At 59.6% G+C, this 17,230-nt stretch overlaps 1 protein-coding gene across 2 annotated transcripts in view; it reads left to right on the top strand.

The window, feature by feature from the left end:
- Positions 1-17,230, top strand: part of NKD2 (NKD inhibitor of WNT signaling pathway 2) — a 25,131-nt gene extending 7,901 nt beyond the window's left edge. Inside the window, exons 4-10 of one of the 2 annotated variants that reach the window (XM_023195037.2) lie at positions 10,800-10,860; positions 12,027-12,154; positions 13,136-13,231; positions 13,681-13,828; positions 14,323-14,407; positions 15,097-15,224; positions 16,395-17,230. In XM_023195037.2, the coding sequence (XP_023050805.2) occupies positions 10,800-10,860; positions 12,027-12,154; positions 13,136-13,231; positions 13,681-13,828; positions 14,323-14,407; positions 15,097-15,224; positions 16,395-16,918 (1,170 nt within the window). In that variant the 3' untranslated portion in view covers positions 16,919-17,230. Of the gene's footprint in view, positions 1-10,799; positions 10,861-12,026; positions 12,155-13,135; positions 13,232-13,680; positions 13,829-14,322; positions 14,408-15,096; positions 15,225-16,113; positions 16,299-16,394 lie in introns of those variants that run through there. The other variant, XM_023195038.3, reaches the window with a different exon arrangement.

Consider the following 17,230-nt stretch of genomic DNA (forward strand, 5'->3'; position numbering starts at 1 on the left):
ATAACAGAGCCGACCTCATCCTCGTTCCCACAAAGGATAACAGAGCCAACCCTATCCTAGTTCTCACAAGTACCTGCCTGGACATGGTGCAAAGCTGCTGCCCCTGGTGGCCTCCCTGCTGCCCCGGGGACGTGGGTAGCCTGGCCCTCGGTGGCTGGCGTCTGGGCCTCAGCGTCACCCCACGTCCCTCTGCGTGCCATCACTGCCTGCTCTCTTGGCTGCCCAGGTGTACTCGGTTCAGCCATCCTGAGGGCCCCGCCAGGCCAATGGCCAGGTCCGTGTGCCCTGCACCCTTCGGGGCAGCCACTCATGCCTGAGACCAGCCAACCCTAGACAGGGCTGGAGCAGGGGCCATTTCAGTGGCTCTGATTTTGCTCCTAAGGGCTGTGGTGTAACATGAAAGAACGTTGCCGTAGGCTTCCGGCCATGGGATTCTGGAGCTGTCTTTGCCTTGTGTTGCTGTCACAGGCTTGTCCTGGGCACGCCCTCAAAAGGAGGAAACAAAAACAGAAGAGCTGAGTCCCGGAGCCAGGACCCCAACCCAGACGCCCCCCCACCAAAGCCCGCACCCCCACCACCGGGCTGCCCTGCTGCCCCGCTGCCCCAGGGTCTGAGCTGCTCTCTGGCTGCTGGGAAAACCTGACAGTGGTTGCTGGAAGGAAGGCCTGCAGGGCCCTGGGTGCTGGGGTGCAGGAGAGGCCGGGCATGGGTGCAGGGCCTGTGGTGCTGGGGTGTGAGAGAGGTCAGGCTGGGGTGTACGGCCCGTGGTGCTGGGGTGTGAGAGAGGTCAGGCTGGGGTGCAGGGCCTGTGGTGCTGGGGTGCGGGAGAGGCCAGGCAGGAGTAGGGGCTGCCGCTTGATGTGGGTGTCAGGACAGTGTGTGGTGAGGAGGCATGGAGGAAGTGTGGTCCCTCAGAGGCTTCCAGGCTGGGTGGCCAGTGCAAAGGCCCTGAGGCAGGAGTAGGCCTGGAGGATGGGACAGTAGCAGGCAGGGGGCTGCGGGAGATGGGGGGAGGAAGAATGGCGGCCCCCACCCATCTTCCTCTGCCTAGAAGGAGCCACAGGCACAGCCTACAGGTGTGCACTGGTCTCTGTGCTGTGGGAGGCCAGACCTGGTGTCTGTGAGGAGCACCACAGCTGCAAACCTGCCGGATGACCCTTGGGTGACACTTTGGGGTGGAGGACCCCCACCCACCCTGCGAGCCGTGTTCCTTGGGCTCCGAGCCCGTCCTCCCATCTGTAGAGCAGGTGGAGCCACTGGCAGGGGCTTCTGGCCCTTCCTCTCCTCCTGTTCATTTGTTGCAAGTGCTTTAGGTTTTCTGTAACACAAAGTGGATGTGGGCCTGGGGAAGGCGCTCACGGGTGTTTCATGAGCTTTCCCAGGCCTGAGACACGTTTTAGGCGGCAGCCCGCTCACATGTGTTGGGAGAGGCTGGTCACAGTCGGGACGACTCGGGGGCTTGTGCTCAGACGATGACATCTGGCCCCTTTGTCCCCAGGGTGATAGGGAGGTGGCAAGAACTGGCAGCTGCCCCACAGGCTGAGCTGAGCCCAACAGAAAGGCCCAAGGCTGGAGCACAGAGGTGGCCTGGATGCTTCTGGCCAGTGATCAGGACCCTGCCAGGCCTTGCTTGGAGGCATCTTGTGTGTGAGGGGAGCCCCGTCCATGCCAACCACCTGGCTTTGCCTGGGGAAACTGCCCTGGAGGCCTGTTCTCGGGGTCTGTTTGCCTGTGGTGGGGAAAGCGTGGCGCAAGCTGGGTCCGCGGAGAGGAACGTCCTTGACCTCTGAAAGGACCGAGAGCACCACCCCTGCTTTGGGCCGTCTTGGGGAGCAGCAGGTGGGGACATTGCGCCTCTGTCCACAGCTCAGTCTGGGAGACTCAGAGCCCTGTCGGTGAGTCCTGGGTCAAAGGGCATAGCAACCAGGCCAGAGTGCCACCTTCCTGCTGTCCCCCTGGCAGGGCTGTGATTGCCTCTAGCTCTAGTGGCTGGGGCAGTGGTCCTGGCTGCCTGCACTTCCCCTGCCAGTTATGTCCCCCATCCGCACCCCCTGTGCCGGCTTCTCCTCTTTCGAGTTTGGAGTGTGACCCCAAGACGTGCTGCAAGAGTGGCTTTGTGTGCTGCTCAGAGCTCAGCCTGTGCACCCTGCAACCTCGGGCCCAGCGCCCTTCCTGAGATGAGATTGTGTGTCCTGTAACAAAGATGTGCGTGGTCTCCTCTGAACACTTCTTACCTCTCATGCGTGGGTTGTCACCACTCTCCCCTGAGAGTGGGCTGTGGCTTGTGTGGGTGGCAGCTGCCAGGCATAGCCCCTGCCCCCTAGAGCCCTCTGTAGCCTTGGCTAATAGCAAAGTTGCAGGTGGGCACCAGGCCCTCCTTTCATCTCATGGGGCCCCTCGCCAGCCACAGCAGGGCCCACGTGGAAGTTCTGAGATTGTCATGTGCAGGGCATGCAGCGGAGGTGCTTAAGAGAAAGAAAAGGCCTTGATTACTTGTTTGAGTAGCTCAGTCCCCAGGGTCTGGAGCTGTAATCAAATATAAGCCCCTCAACCAGCATTTCCTGCTGTTTCTCTCTGGTAAGGACATCGATGTTGCATGTTCACATATGGTGTCTTCCAAATGAGAAAAAAGAAAACTCTGAAATGCAGCAGGGTTCTTTCCAGCTTTGGAACTAATCTTCCTTTGAAATAGGAAACATGAGCTTTAACGTGAATGAAAGAAAACAAAAACGTCCGCTGGGTTTTTCCCGGGGAAGAATTCAGATGGAAGGAAAGTGGATTTGGGTCTGCTTTCAATCCCGGTGGAATTCAGCCTCCTCTGAGTGGGGCGGCCGAGGGTGCAGCAGTTCGGAAGTTCAGGGCCTGAGTCGTGGTTTTATTTTGTGTGTTCTGTGGCCTGGATGGTAAGCTGAGGGTGGCAGCTGCATTTGGAAGGTCAGTCACCCTTGGTGTTCCTTTTTCTGTGACATTGGGGATCATTAGCTCTGAAGACAAAGACAGTAGCAGGCGTGACTGGGAGAAGAAAATCAAACCTGCAGATGAGTTTGTGAAATGGTTGTTAACATTCAGTGTCAGCACTTCAGGATGCTGAGAGTAAAAAGCAGGGCATAAAGTTTCGGCAGAATTAATGATCACGCCTCTATTATCTGGGCAGAGGCACACGTGTATATGTAGGTGTGTATGTGATGTGTTCACATATGTGAGTACACACGTGTATACATCCATGTATACCGTTACACACATACCTACATAGGTCTGTATTTAATACCTGAGCTGAAAACATTTCATATCAAGGCACCCTTTCTCCACCCCTGGCCCCTGGTCACCCTGCTCAGCCTCAGCCACACCTGGCTGACAATGGAGTCTCTGGGAGGGCTGTGGCTTCCCATTCCTGAGCCAAGGTGTGGGCTCAGCGGCGCTCACGCCTTCCCCTCCCGTCCGAGTCGGTTAATGCGGGTAAAGTGCTCCCTGAGTCCCTCTCTCCAAGCGTGGCGGGGGGAGGGAAGCTCTCGCTGACCACGTGTTGCTTGTCATGTTTTTTTTTCTCTGCATGTGTTTAGGTTGGGGTTAATTTCATGGGCAGGGCAGCCCTGGGCCTGTCGCTGTAACTCATCTCTTCACTTCTACTTGTAAGGGTGCCCCGTGGCTGGGCTGGGTGCCCCTTGACCCCTTGGTGTGGTCAGTTGTCCCTTAGGCTGAGCGTCCACCCTCGTGGCAGGCGTAGGCCCTGCAGAGACCCTCCCTGGGCTTAGGGCATTTACTGGGTGAGGGGGCAGATGCCAACACAAAAGCCCTGTAGTCAGGGAGTGAAGGGCGTGGGGAATGTGGCGCCTCCATTTAAATGATCCAGATGATGAAAAGCTGCTGTGAGTCAGGATGAAGAGGGAGATGGAAACATTTCTATTTTCTGGGCCTACAGGAAGTTAAGTTGCAGCAAAACTCTAGCTTATGGGGACATCTGAGTATTTTAGGAGGCCTTTTGACCCCAAAGTTACTGCTTTTCTAGATATAAATTTCACATGTGGTTATTAAAAGATCTCTCGAATCAATCCTAACCCAGAAGAACTGATGGGCAAAATCTGCAAATGCCTCAGATCTGGAGGCTCCGTCTGAATGTATCCAGGGCTTGCGTGGGAAGCCCGGCTCCCCTGCCCAGTCACCCCCGCCCCTCTCCTCCGCCCGGCCCCCCCCCGCCCGGCCCCCCTCCGCCCAGCCCCCTGCCCCTCCCCCTGACCTGGTCCTCTCCAGCCCCTCCCCACAGGGCCTCAGTCTCATCGTCCTTAAATCTTTCACTTTAGAACCAGAAGTTCGGAATAGCAAGCACAGCCTGGAGGGACCTGCAGGCGGTGTTACTGTAGCCTCTCTGGGCCCCAGCTGCACATGTGTCGGAATTATTAAGCCCATAAAACTACATTGTCACATCTGAAACTGTTTAGCCATTGAAACCGAGACTTCGACTTCAAAGCCGGCTGCGGGGTTTCCAGACAGGCGGGCTGGCGGATCACCTTGAAGTCAAATTCCATCCCATGGCGGCCCAGCAGAAGTGGGCCTCCAGCACCTCCTTGTAAGAAAACACTCTTCTGCAGACGCTAGTGGCAGGTTACCCCCGCTCACGGTGACATTTTGGAGAGACATCTTTGCATCTGAGCTCCCAGCAGGGAGGAGGCGGGTGGGGTGGTGGTCTTTGCATTTACAGAGGCTTGGAAACCACTGTCCCCCACCAGGCCCCAGGCCCTCTCCCTGCTGCTCTGGGCCCCTCCCCCAGGGCCGCCTGCAGCCCGCTGTGACCCAACCCACCTCCTTCCTGTTTCCTGCCAGCCTCACCTTCCACCTTGTCTCATAAGGTGCCCTCCCGCCCCCCCCCTACCACCAGCCAAAAAAAGGCTGTCCTTCAGCCCCAGAACCTGCACCCTTGACCTTGCTGGCGTCTGTCTGCCAGTTGCCAGTGATGCTGTCCCTGCTCTTCCTATCCACTGTGAGGTGTCCCAGCCCTTTGTCCCTCCTCTTCCCACCAGCTATGGGTGTCCCAGCCTGTTGTCCCTGCTCTTCCCACCTGCTGTGAGGTGTCCCAGCCCTTTGGGTTCCTTGGGATCCTGGCATCACCCTCAGCCTTTTCCCGAGAGGCCCAGCTCCAGCCCATGTGCCATGTCCTGAAGCTCCCTTCCCTGAGCCGCCTGCTGGGCACTTCATCTTCATCCCATCTTCATCACTTCATCCCACCGCATCCAGCATCCTCGCAGCTCCTGAGGCAGAAGGTCACTGCTGGCCTGGACATGGCCTTGGTCCTGACCAGCTGCACTCCAGGCGCCTCCCGACTCCCCTGAGGCAGTGGTGACTGCAGCCCAAGCCTGGCAGGTGCCCACCTCGCTCCTTACCACCTGGCGTCCTGCCTGAGCCCCACAAACCTGCCCTCGATGCCACGACAGCCCCATAATTCTGGAAGCCTCGGGCCTTTGCTGCCCAGCAAAAGGCAGCCCAGTTTGCAGGATTAGCCCTGCAGAACAGGGTGGCCACGGGGGTGGCGGCAGTGACCGCAGGACATGGGCCAGGCCGTCGCCCCAGCCCTTCCTTTCAGCACCTGGAGGCCCCCTGGGTGCAACTCCAGAGCCACTACTTGACCTGAAGGACAGGGAGGTGCACCGAGGCCATTTCCCCAGTGGTAGGAACTTCCAGCCAGGGGCTCCAGCTGACAGGGCCATCCCCACCACAGTGCAAGGCGGCTGAGGCACTGGGGAGCCAGGGTACAGCCCGGAAGGCACCTGTGGACCCAGGGGCACCAGATGCTGCTGGTGGTGATGGAAGCTGTGGGAGAGGCCCATCTTGCGTTGGGTGGAGCAGGAGCTGCGCCTTTTGGACAATGCCCCAGACTTGGGGCTCCACACCCACTCCAGAGGAACCCGGGAGACCCGAGTTCTGGAAAATGCTGCCCGACACACCCACCCCGTTCTCCAAAGCCTTCCTCTCTGTCTCTCTCCTCCCTCCCACCTCTCCTCTGCCTCAGCTCCCATCACCTCCACCCTCCCAACTCGTGGGAAGATGTTGGGCTCCAGGGGATCCTCCCAGCCTGGCCTCCTGGATATGCCACGGTCTTTGCCTGTATATCAGGACTGGTATTTCCAGAACCCTAGACCAGGGCTTAGGTCATGACCCAGGGGCCATGACTTCACTGTGGACCACCCGTGTGCTTCCCGCCAGGGGCTCCACCAGGCCTTTGGCCAACAGCTGCCCTCACGAGGCCCAGGAGGGGACAGCACCTCCCTACGTTTCCGAGACCTGGGAAAGGTGCCTGGCCGTGCCCACCTGTCCACTGGGAAGAGGACATTGCCCACTCCAGGTGGCTTCCAGAGGCGCCTGCACCGGCACTTCCAGATTGAAGGCCACTAGGATGATACCTGTGATGCAGCTGCCTGGCGCCCCTCCAGGGGTTCCGACGGGGCGGCTCGGGGGGGCAGTGGTGCTCCAGCTGCTGGGCGCCGCTGAGCGCTGGCACACGGGACACGGGAACATGCTCCTTTTGACTTTTCCAAGGAAGCTGGGAGTTGTTTTGTGAGAGTCTCTCCGTGCCTGGCCGCCTGTGGAGGCTGTGGTTTGCATCTTACTGTCTGGACTGGGACCAGGACGGGGGCTGGGTGCTGGGTGGATGAAGCACTCAGCCCGGTGCCTGTGGAGGGGAGCAGATGTCCTCACTGTCATGGCGGGGACATGGACAGTGGCCTTGGGGTGGTTGGCCCCAGACCGGGGTGACCTCTGTGAGCGTCCCACAGGGCCATGGGACCTCAAACAAAGGCCACCTGTTGTCGACGCCGTGTGACAGACGCCTGCCGCTCATGCAGCTGTGAGGCTGTGGGCTCTGGTCCCGGAGGCCTCCGTGGCCTGGGGTCAGACCCTCCTCCCAAATCTGAGGTGATGCCGAGTGAGGGAGTGGGGTCGAGCTGCTCAGGCAGATGCGGCTGCTTTCCTTATGGGATGAGGCCCCACGGGGCAGGCCCATGGTCGGGTTCCCTGTCCTCCCAGGGGCCAGGAGAGCGCCCAGCATTGCAGGAGGATGCCGTGGGCGGGAGGGGACAGTGGGCATGGGGAGGCCTGAAGGCCAGCCGTGGGGTTGCTGCTGACATGGAGGGTTCTCAGGGATGCAGGGCAGTGGGACAGGTTAGAGGAGGTGTCCAGGCATCCCAAGCTGGAAGTGCAGCTGGGACAGGAAAGGGTGGGTGGAACAGGTTGGGGGGTCACAGGAGGCTCTCGCTGGGGGCAGGGCCAGAGGGATTGAGGGGGGGTTGGGCCCTTGGGAGGGAGTGAGGGGAGGGTGGGCCCTCGGGAGGGCGAGGCCAGGTGGGGGCTGCATCTCAGGGAGAGGCGCCTGCCCTGGGAAGCTGAGGCCTTGGTGGGTGCTGGGGCACGTTGGGCCAGGCCTGCCGGGGTCCCGAGTGCGGACTTGGCCTCTCAGGAAGTCTACCCAGTGGGGAGGGGCCGCACATCTGGCCAGTGGCCCGGGAGCAGGTTTTATAAGTTGCAATTAGAGCTCTTGGCCTTCTAGTTAACCGAGGCAGCGTAGATTAAAGGGCAGTTTTATGCAGCCAGGACGGATTTGATGAAATCACCAGCCACAGAGACTGGTGTGGCTTTGACTGCAAATATTTCTTCCCGTTTGATCCTCTCTGCATCTCGGAGGTAGCTGTTGACTTGTGGCTTAGAAAAAACACTGTGCATTCGAGGGCTGAGAATTCTAGGGCTGAGGTATAAGTGGATTTTTTTAATGGGATTTTCCTCTGTGTAGGAACTCAGTCATGAGCTGGTTGGTGCAGCATTGGCTGGTTGGTGTAGCGTTGGCTAAGTGGTGTGGTTTTGGTTGGTTATTACAGTTGTGGTTGGTTATTGTAGCTTGACTGGTTGGTGTAGTGCGGGGAGTGTTTCCAGAAATCAAACCACGGGTCTGTGCAGATTCTTTCTGTCTTGAACAGCTGCACGCCTCCTGCCATCTCGCGAGTTTAGACTCCTGTCTGTAACCAGTGAAATCCCCTACAAGTGGCCGGGCGGTGGCTCACGCCTGTAATCCCAGCACTTTGGGAGGCTGGCGTGGGCAGATCACAAGGTCAGGAGATGGAGACCATCCTGGCTAACATGGCAAAACCCTGTCTCTACTAAAAATACACACACACAAAAAATTAACCGGGCATGGTGGTGGGCACCTGTACTCCCAGCTACATGGGAGGCTGAGGCAGGAGAATGGCGTGAACTCGGGAGGCGGAGCTTGCAGTGAGCTGAGATTGCGCCACTGCACTCCAGCCTGGGCGACAGAGCAAGACTCCAGCTCAAAAAAAAAAAAAAAGAAATCCCCCACAAGTGTGCTCAGAATTTTTAGAAACATGACACAGACGGCGTTTGCATGTTCACTGTATTGACTTCATGTGTGGAGTGCGTGATGTGCCGTTTCTCACTTGTCATTTTCAGCAAATCGTGGGAAACACTTAAAAATCCCTTAAAAAATACTCCACCCCGCCCAACTCGCTGCCCGGCTGCCCGTCCTCAGGAGCCGCCGCACCTCCGGCTCCTATGGGTTCTGGCACTTTCCAGGAAGCCGCTGCTGCTGCCCCTCATCTGGACAGCAATGTGGCCTCCATGAGTGACTTCAGTTAGGGCTCTTTAGCAAGGAGTGCTGTGCGTCCGGCCCTCAGGCGCCAGGGCACCTCACTGCCATTTGTAAAGAGGCTTGGGCACCCAGCACCACGCAGGAGGCCTGAGCTCTGCCTGCTGGTCTGATGGGAGGTGAACTGGGCGCTTGGTGGGGAATTGTGGTGCAGTGGGGTCGGGGGACTGAGGACCCTGGGGGGCTGCACCACGCAGGTCCCCCCATCACCCTCCCCACGGCCCAGAGAAGGTCTGGGCTAGAGCTCCCAGGGGTGGACAGCGATGCCTCGCGGCGCCCACCTCAGCATTTAGGGTCACTTTCCCCTCCCTTCCAGCCCTCCACAGCGACAGTGCCTGCGTCCCTCAGCCTGGGTGTTGGTGGCCTTGGCTGCCCTCATGACACCATTTCTGTTGGCAGCTGCCGCCAAGCACCTGAACGAGTCCACCTCAGGGGCTCTGGAGCTCCCAGCACCCAGTCCTTCCCACGAGGATGCTGTGCCCATGGGGGCTGCACCTCTGGGGCTCTGGGCACTGCTCTGCACTCCACAGAAGCCTACAACAGCAGCCTCACCTGTTATTCTGATTTTGAAAAAAAAATAAATAACCACAGCCCAGGTTTTAGAGATGATTTGGTTTTATGCCAGTGTCCACCTGGACAGAGTTTTACCTCACAGCGGTGCCTCCCTGCTGTGTGGATGTACGAGGGCCTCGCCAGGCTGGGCTCATAGGAACCCTCAGTTCTGCAGCAGCCAGTCCCGGAATGTCGGGATGGCAGCCCCCAGGAGGGAGGCCTACTTTTTAATAATCAGCTGTTTTGTTTCTTACTAAAATGAGGGCAAGCTCTCCTGCCTCCCACTGGAAGCTGCCCACCCTGCCTTGGCACCTCCCCGTGACCGGCAGGAGACCTCAGCTCCAGGGGGCCCTTGGCTCAGCCACAAGGAGAGCCGGGGGCCTGGGTCTGACTCACCAATACTCAGCCTTGGCAGCGTCACCTTAGTGCCCATGTGTGGATGGGGGTCCAGTCCTTCTCCCTACCCAAGGTCTGGGGTGGCAGCCGGCCAGCCTGGAACCTTCCACCATACCCTGCTTGGCCCCTGGCCAATGACCACAGTGGCAGGAGGCACTTGGGGGGGTCCAGGTGCCCTCGAGGGTGACCTTTCTTGGCCTCCTGCCCGGACCAGACTCTAGGAACCCCAGAGACCCCAGCGGGGCCGGTAACCCCCTAGGAGGTCAGAAGGGATGAAGGGCACGTGGCCCCCGGTCAGGAGGAAAGGAGGAAGCGTGGGGACCATGAGGGCAACCCTGGGGTCCTGTGTCCACCCACAGAGACACCAGCTCGGCACCAAAGTCATCTCCAGGGTCAGGCTCTGGCCATCCAGGTGGACAGGACTCAGCTCTGTGCTCTGTGTCCTTGCGAGCTCTCCACAGCTTTCCAGGGACCTGGAATCAGAAGCAGAAACACAGCTGCCCATCCCTGCAGCCCGCCTGCCCCAGAGCTGCCTGCTCTCAGGAAATGCTCCAGGGCGGTGAGTGCTGGGCTGAGGGATGCTGCACCTCCACCGCCACGCAAGGCCCCTGCCCTGACCACGGTCTGTCTCCTTCTCCGTGTCCTCAAGGCTGTAGATAATTCACGAGGACCCTGTGAGCTTTGGCTCAGCAGAAACACCACTGAGATGTGTTTGAAGTTTTTCCCCGTTTTCTGTAACTGGTCTCTGCCGGCAGCCCTAGAAGACGCATGCTGGGGTGCTGGGCAGCCGTGGGGGCAGCGGCTGGAGTCCTCGTGTCAGGCTCCAGGGGGACAGTGCTGGGAGTAGGCCCCAGAGCAAAGGGGCAGGTGTGTCTCCTCTTGTATTTAGGTTAATCTAGCGTAGGGGCCCTGGCCAGGGGCATCCTCAGGGCAGGACTGACTGAAGGGGTCATTCCAGGCAGCCGCATCTTCCACCTGGAAATGCTTTGGGGAACCTGACAACACAGGAGTGTCTGTGTGTTTTGCCTCCTAAAATCCGAGGCTGAGTGGGGCACAGAGGGTTGGTGTTTCTGGACCCAGAGATTGAGATGCCCCAGGAGGCTTGAGGCGAGTGTCAGGCTCCAGTCCAGCCACCCAGAGCTCCTGCTCATCTTCCCCGCCTGTCCACTGAGCTGTGTGGCCACTGACTGCCCCGTTCTTCCTGCAGGAGCTGCCCAATGGGAACCCCAAGGAAGGGCCTTTCCGGGAGGACCAGTGTCCCCTAGAGGGTAAGTGCAGCTCCCACAGCCCTCCCTCCCCAAACCTCGCAGACTTCATCCCGTACCAAGGCAACGCCAGAAAACCATCCTTAAAACAAGCCTGTGTGTGAAGCAAGGGGCACTTCCCAGACTTAGACGCACTTTGTTCTTAAAAAGTGTTGGCAGCACAACTCACAGGGTCCTGGCTGGACTGGTAGCTGGGATCTGGCAGTAGAGATGAAAAAGGCCCATCCCATGGCCGGAGCCCTAAGCATCACCTTTATGTGTTTGGAGTCTCTGTGAGCCTGTGTTTGTGGAGGCGGGTGGCTCTGTATAAAGGTGACCTGTGGATTTTCCAGTCAGCCCTGGGCCCGAGGACGTGTGAGGTGCTGGCCCAGCCTAAGCCACTGCCGCTTGTGTCCCTCGGTGGCACCAGTTCTACCTGTGGCGTGTGGCAGGTCGACACTTGGCTTAGCTGTGGGTCTGTGGGAGGTGCTGGGAGGTCACCTTCAGATGGCTGCTGAAGCCAAGAGAGGCACCCAGACCCCCCTCAATGGGAAGGCAGGCCCAGAGTGTCGTCCCAGCTCAGGCTCGACGTGCTCTTGTCTGCAGGTGCTAAGCTGGGACAGGCCCATGCTCCTATCTTGGGGACGTGGCTTGCAAGTGCCAGAGAATAATGGAATAATTGTGCCCCAGAAACCTGAGTGCTGTTCATCCATCCTGCCCAGAGGCTGGGGGGAGGGGCCGCCTGTTGACACACTCAGTGCACAGGTGGCCTGCATGGCCTGTGGGCTCAGTGACAGGATTCTGGAGTGGAGGGTGGTAGGGACTGTGTCTATGGGGAGGGGGGCCTGATATAATATATAATATATAACTGTGTCTATGGGACACAGGGAGCATCTCCTGGAGGCCCAGGCTGTCTTCCCCTATCTGTGCTCCTCGGAGTCTGCTGCACCCCCAGCCCCGAGGTGGTGGTTGCAGTTGGGAGCCACTGTGGGCTGGTGAGAGGAGGGCACACCGGCTGTGGCTGGCTGCGATGGGGCCCCTCTCCCCTCCGCAGGGGTCCCAAGATCGGGCTCTTGGCTCTGGATGGGATCATGGTGCGGTGAGGGGAGGGTAGCGACGGCCCCCCCCACGGCAGGCCACATCCTCCATGTCCCCTCTGCCAGCCCCTTCGCCACCTCTTGTCCCCCCAGTGGCACTCCCCGCTGAGAAAGCTGAGGGCCACGAGCGCCCAGGACAACAACTCAGCGCAGATGACGGAGAGAGGGCAGCAAACCGCGAGGGCCCACGAGGACCAGGCGGGCAGCGCCTCAACATTGACGTAGGTCTTTCTCCGGCCTCACTTGCGGGAACACGTCCCTGGGGCCGGGGGCACAGGGACAGGCGTGTGTTGCCCTAAAATGGGCATCTGTGGACACTGCGTAGTTCACTCAGTTTTCCCCACAGTTCACCCCATTTAAAGCACTGAAGCAGAACTTGAATATGCAGCCAAAGTCAGCAGGAGCCAGAGAGTGCGGGATGTTGCTGTGAATTTGGCCAAAACTGACTTGTCTGGCATTAAATAACTTGAGCCGCATTCCCAGTCTTGGTACCCTTAGCACTACAGGAGTAATGCCAAAGCTGCCTTGACAGACAGCCTGACTCCCCGCCTGCTGGAGCAGAGCACGGGGCTTCCGCTTCCCGGGAGGGCTCAGGGAGGAGTGGGGTCTCCGTGTCCAGTCAAGATTTCTGGAATTGACAACACTTGATGGCCAGCGTGTCCTCTTCTCCTTCTGGGTGACATGGAGTGCTTGCATGAGCTGAGACGGCTGTCACTGTGGGGAAACCAAGTCACGGAGCACAAAGCTGGGTCCCCCCAAGGAGGGCTGAAGATGGACAAGAAAGGGTCTGCTGGTTCCAGGGCTTGGGCTCCAGCCATGCTGCCCTCTAGGTTCCCCCTTTCCTGGCTGGCATGAGGGACCCCTGGGAAAGGCCCCAGAAGATCCTGCCCCCTGTGGAATTGGGCGTGTTGGTGTGGGTAGGAGGCGAGTAAGCAGATGAATGAATGAGTGAATAGTGAACGAGTGAGTTAATGAATGAGTGAACGAGTGAGTTAATGAATGAGTGAACGAGTGAGTTAATGAGTGAGTGAACAAGTGAGTTAATGAGTGAATGAACGAGTGAGTTAATGAATGAGTGAACGAGTGAGTTAATGAGTGAATGAGTGAGTTAATGAATGAGTTAATGAGTGAATGAGTTAATGAATGAGTGAACGAGTGAGTGAGTTAATAAATGAGGTCCCAGCCCCCATGTCCCCCTGCAGGCACTCCAGTGCGATGTCTCGGTGGAGGACGACGACCGCCAGGAGTGGACGTTCACGCTCTACGACTTTGACAACTGTGGGAAGGTCACCAGGGAGGTAGGTGAGCTTGTGTTTGTGTCAGGTCCACAGGAAGGGCTGCACAGGGCCCAGTAGTAGACAGACTGGGGGACAGATGGACTGTGCTGGCCTCGCCATACCTCAAGGGGCAGGAGGGGACCTGTCTGCTGTGAGGTCCTCATGCCAGCTGGGCTTGCGTCTCCCCAGGGCCTGATTCACATGTGTTTCTGGGCCAAGTCTGCACCGCCCATTTCTGCGGCTGTGCTTCCCATACTGCAGGGCTGCCCTCAGGGCACTGGAGTTACTCACAGGGCCTCCCAGGCAGACCCAGGCTGCTCAGAGAAGATGCCTGTGTTGGTCCCTGAGGTCTGTCGGCAGCTGCGAGGATGGTGCAGGAAGGGGCAGGGGATGGGTGTGTTTTCTGGCAGGGAGGGCGGGTGGCATTGCCTGGGGTCTGCTCTGTCAGTGACACCGATGCTGGGCCCCAGGACATGTCCAGCCTCATGCACACCATCTATGAGGTCGTGGATGCCTCGGTCAACCACTCCTCGGGCAGCAGCAAGACCCTCCGTGTGAAGCTAACCGTCAGCCCTGAGCCCTCCAGCAAGAGGAAGGAGGGTCCTCCTGCTGGCCAGGGTGAGTGAGGCCTGAGCACACACACAGGACCCTACCCCACATTGGCAGGGGCCTAAGTTGTGTGCTGGGGACAGGGAGGGACAAGTGAGTGGATGGAGGAGTGAGTGGGTGAATGGATGGGTGAGTGAGTAAGCAGATGAATGAATGAGTGAATAGTGAATGAGTGAGTTAATGAATGAGTGAATGAGTTAATGAATGAGTGAACAAGTGAGTTAATGAGTGAATGAACGAGTGAGTTAATGAATGAACGAGTGAGTTAATAAATGAGTGAATGAGTTAATGAATGAGTGAATGAGTTAATGAGTGAATGAGTTAATGAATGAGTGAACGAGTGAGTTAATGAATGAGTGAGTTAATGAGTGAATGAGTGAGTTAATGAATGAGTGAAGGAGTGAGTGAGTTAATGAATGAGGGAATGAGTGAGTTAATGAATGAATGAATGAGTGCTGAATGAAGAAGGGAGTGAGTGAGTGACAGCAGGACCCCCCTTTCAGACCGGGAGCCCAACCGTTGCAGAACAGAGGGTGAACTGCCAGAGGAGCCAAGGGTGGCCGACAGGAGGTTGTCTGCACACGTCAGGTGAGGGCTGGGGTGCCAGGGTGGGGCTGTGCCTTAGGCAGAGGCACCCTGGCCACACCCCTGTTTCCCGCAGGCCACAGGCTGTGCGTCGTCCTCTAGGTCAGACCTGCTGGGGGCACCTGGGCCGGCAGCTCTGTGGGGCACGGGCCCTTCCAGCATCCGGCACTGTGGCTGAGCCGGGCCCCCGAGTCTGTCCGAGCAGAGGGCTTTGAGGGGCAGCAGTTGCAGCAGCCTTGACACCCTCAGCCTGGACTTGCCATGGCTCCCTGTGGCTCCACTCAGCAGCTTTGGCAGCAACAGGGCTGGGGGTGGCTGGGGCAGTGGCTGAGGGTGGCTGGGGATGGCTCAGGCAGTGGCTGAGGGTGGCTGGGCAGTGGCTGATGCAGTGGCTACAGTGGTCCCAGAGTGGTGACCAGGCGCCACTACAGCATGAGCCACTCCCTAGAGCACCTGCGGCTCTGGTGCCTGGGACGGAGATCACAGGGTTCTGGGGGGCGGCCATGACCTTGTTTCTCTGGACGGCACTTGGCTGTGTCTGCGCCCAGTCGTCCACTCTTCCCGCTCTGCGAGGAGGTGGGTGCTGGTCAGGACACACCCCGGACGTCCGCCGCCTGCTGCAGGTACCCCATCCTCAGGGGCGTGCCGCCCAGTCTGTGCGGCGGTCAGGCCCTTCTCTGTGCTCCATGCAGGAGGCCCAGCGCTGACCCCCAGCCCTGCTCAGAGCGGGGACCCTACTGTGTGGACGAGAACACGGAGCGCAGAAACCACTACCTGGACCTCGCCGGGATTGAGAACTACACGTCCAGATTCGGCCCTGGTATGTCCTGGAGGCCACCCTGGGCGCGAGGCCCCGGCTGTGGGTTCTCATTGAAGGTCCTGCTTCCTGCAGCCCTGAGTGCAGGGGGACCCTGCCCCGCCCCGCCTGGCACCCAGGTCCCTCCACAGCTACCTGTTGGTCGTGACTGCCTCCTGGCTACCTGTTGGTGCTGCCCGAAAGCAAGGCAGGCGCCCCGTCCAGGCGTGTGTGCATGGAAGGGGGGGTACCTGGTTCAAAGTGAGATGGAAGACGGGTTTGCATTCAGGAAAACCCTGCCTTGAGGTGAGAAGTCAGTATTTTAGGGTGGAATCACCGGCTCACTCAGCAGAGGGGGTTGTCCAGTAGTGTGGCTGGCAGGCAGTGTGGACAACAGACAGTGTGGACAGCAGGCAGGCAGTGTGGACAACAGACAGTGTGGACAGCAGGCAGTGTGGATGGCAGGCAGGCAGTGTGGACAACAGACAGTGGACGGCAGGCAGGCAGTGTGGATGGCAGGCAGGCAGGTGGATGGCAAGCAGCGTAGACAGCTGGCAGCCTGCCCAGCACCCATTTATTTCCGACCAGCAGCACCCCCGTGTGGCCTGCATGGAGATTATTGGACTAAAGCCCAGGCCACTCGCCAAGGGCTGGGGCCGAGTCCCTCTCCTAACCCCAGCTCCAGGAGCCCCCAGGGGCAGGAGGGGTGGAGCTGGATCGGGGTCACGGGCTCAGTGTGCTGTGTGCCGACACTGGCCTCCTGGGCCATGCTCTGCACGGGGCTTGCACTGCACCTTGTGAAGGTGGAAGCCCTGGGTCCTGGAATCTATTTTGTAATGAGGGTTTAGGGGACGTGAATCCTGGGGTGCCCTCCCTGACATAACCTGGCTTTCTGCCATGGTGCCCCAGGCAGGGTCTCAGCTGTTGGAGGAGAGAAGCTCCGTTCCCAGGACACGCAGTGGGGATGGGGCTAGAGGAGTCGGCCTTTGCAGGGAGCTGTGGAGCCAGGCAGGTTACCCCCGGTGGCTGGGCCCCTTCCCTTCAGGGCTGGTGGCCGTCTGCAGACTTGGCTAACAGGCTGGCCTCAGATGGGACACCTGGCGCAGCTCTTCCAGTGGGCCCTGGACCGTTTTGGAGGAGATGGGAACCTGGGTCTGCACTCCCAGGGCCTCACACTCTGACCTGTGTCCGCAGGGTCCCCTCCTGTGCAAGCCAAGCAGGAGCCCCAGGGCAGGGTCTCGCACCTCCAGGCCCGGTCCCGCTCCCAAGAGCCGGACACACACGCCGTGCACCACCGTAGGTCGCAGGTGCTGGTGGAACACGTGCCATCCGTGGAGCCTGCTGCCCGGGCCCTGGACCCACCGCCCCGGCCGAAGGGGCCGGAGAAGCAGTTCCTCAAGTCCCCCAAGGGCTCCGGGAAGCCGCCCGGGGTGCCAGCCAGCAGCAAGTCCGGGAAAGCCTTCAGCTACTACCTGCCGGCCGAGCCCCCACCGCCACCCTACGGCCACAAGCGGTACCGCCAAAAGGGCAGGGAGGGCCACTCGCCGCTCAAGGCCCCGCACGTCCAGCCTGCCGCCGTGGAGCATGAGGTGGTGCGGGACCTGCCGCCCACGCCAGCGGGAGAGGGCTACGCGGTGCCGGTGATCCAGCGGCACGAGCACCACCACCACCACGAGCACCACCACCACCACCACCACCACCACTTCCACCCATCCTAGTGCCGCCGCCAAGCACACCTCGCTCCAGCACACCACGGCCCGCACCCTCGGGACCGGGAGCCGAGCAGCTGCCTGCTGTGTGCCCGTGGGGAGCCCAGCACCCCCCACCTCCGACAGCAAACAGCAGCTGACTGCAGGTGCTGGCGTGACGGAGGCGGCACAGCTTGGACACGTGGACAAGGCCCGGGGCCCTCTGCTCTCCTGCCCTCGATGCCACGTAGCGGTGAACACATCTGGGCCGCTGCGTTTCCCGGCTCTAAGGCTCATCTGTGTAACCCATAAAACTGCTTTCCTTTAGGATTCCAAAATGAG

The sequence above is a fragment of the Piliocolobus tephrosceles genome, chromosome 4 (genome assembly GCF_002776525.5).
Source record: "Piliocolobus tephrosceles isolate RC106 chromosome 4, ASM277652v3, whole genome shotgun sequence".
NCBI lineage: Eukaryota > Metazoa > Chordata > Mammalia > Primates > Cercopithecidae > Piliocolobus > Piliocolobus tephrosceles.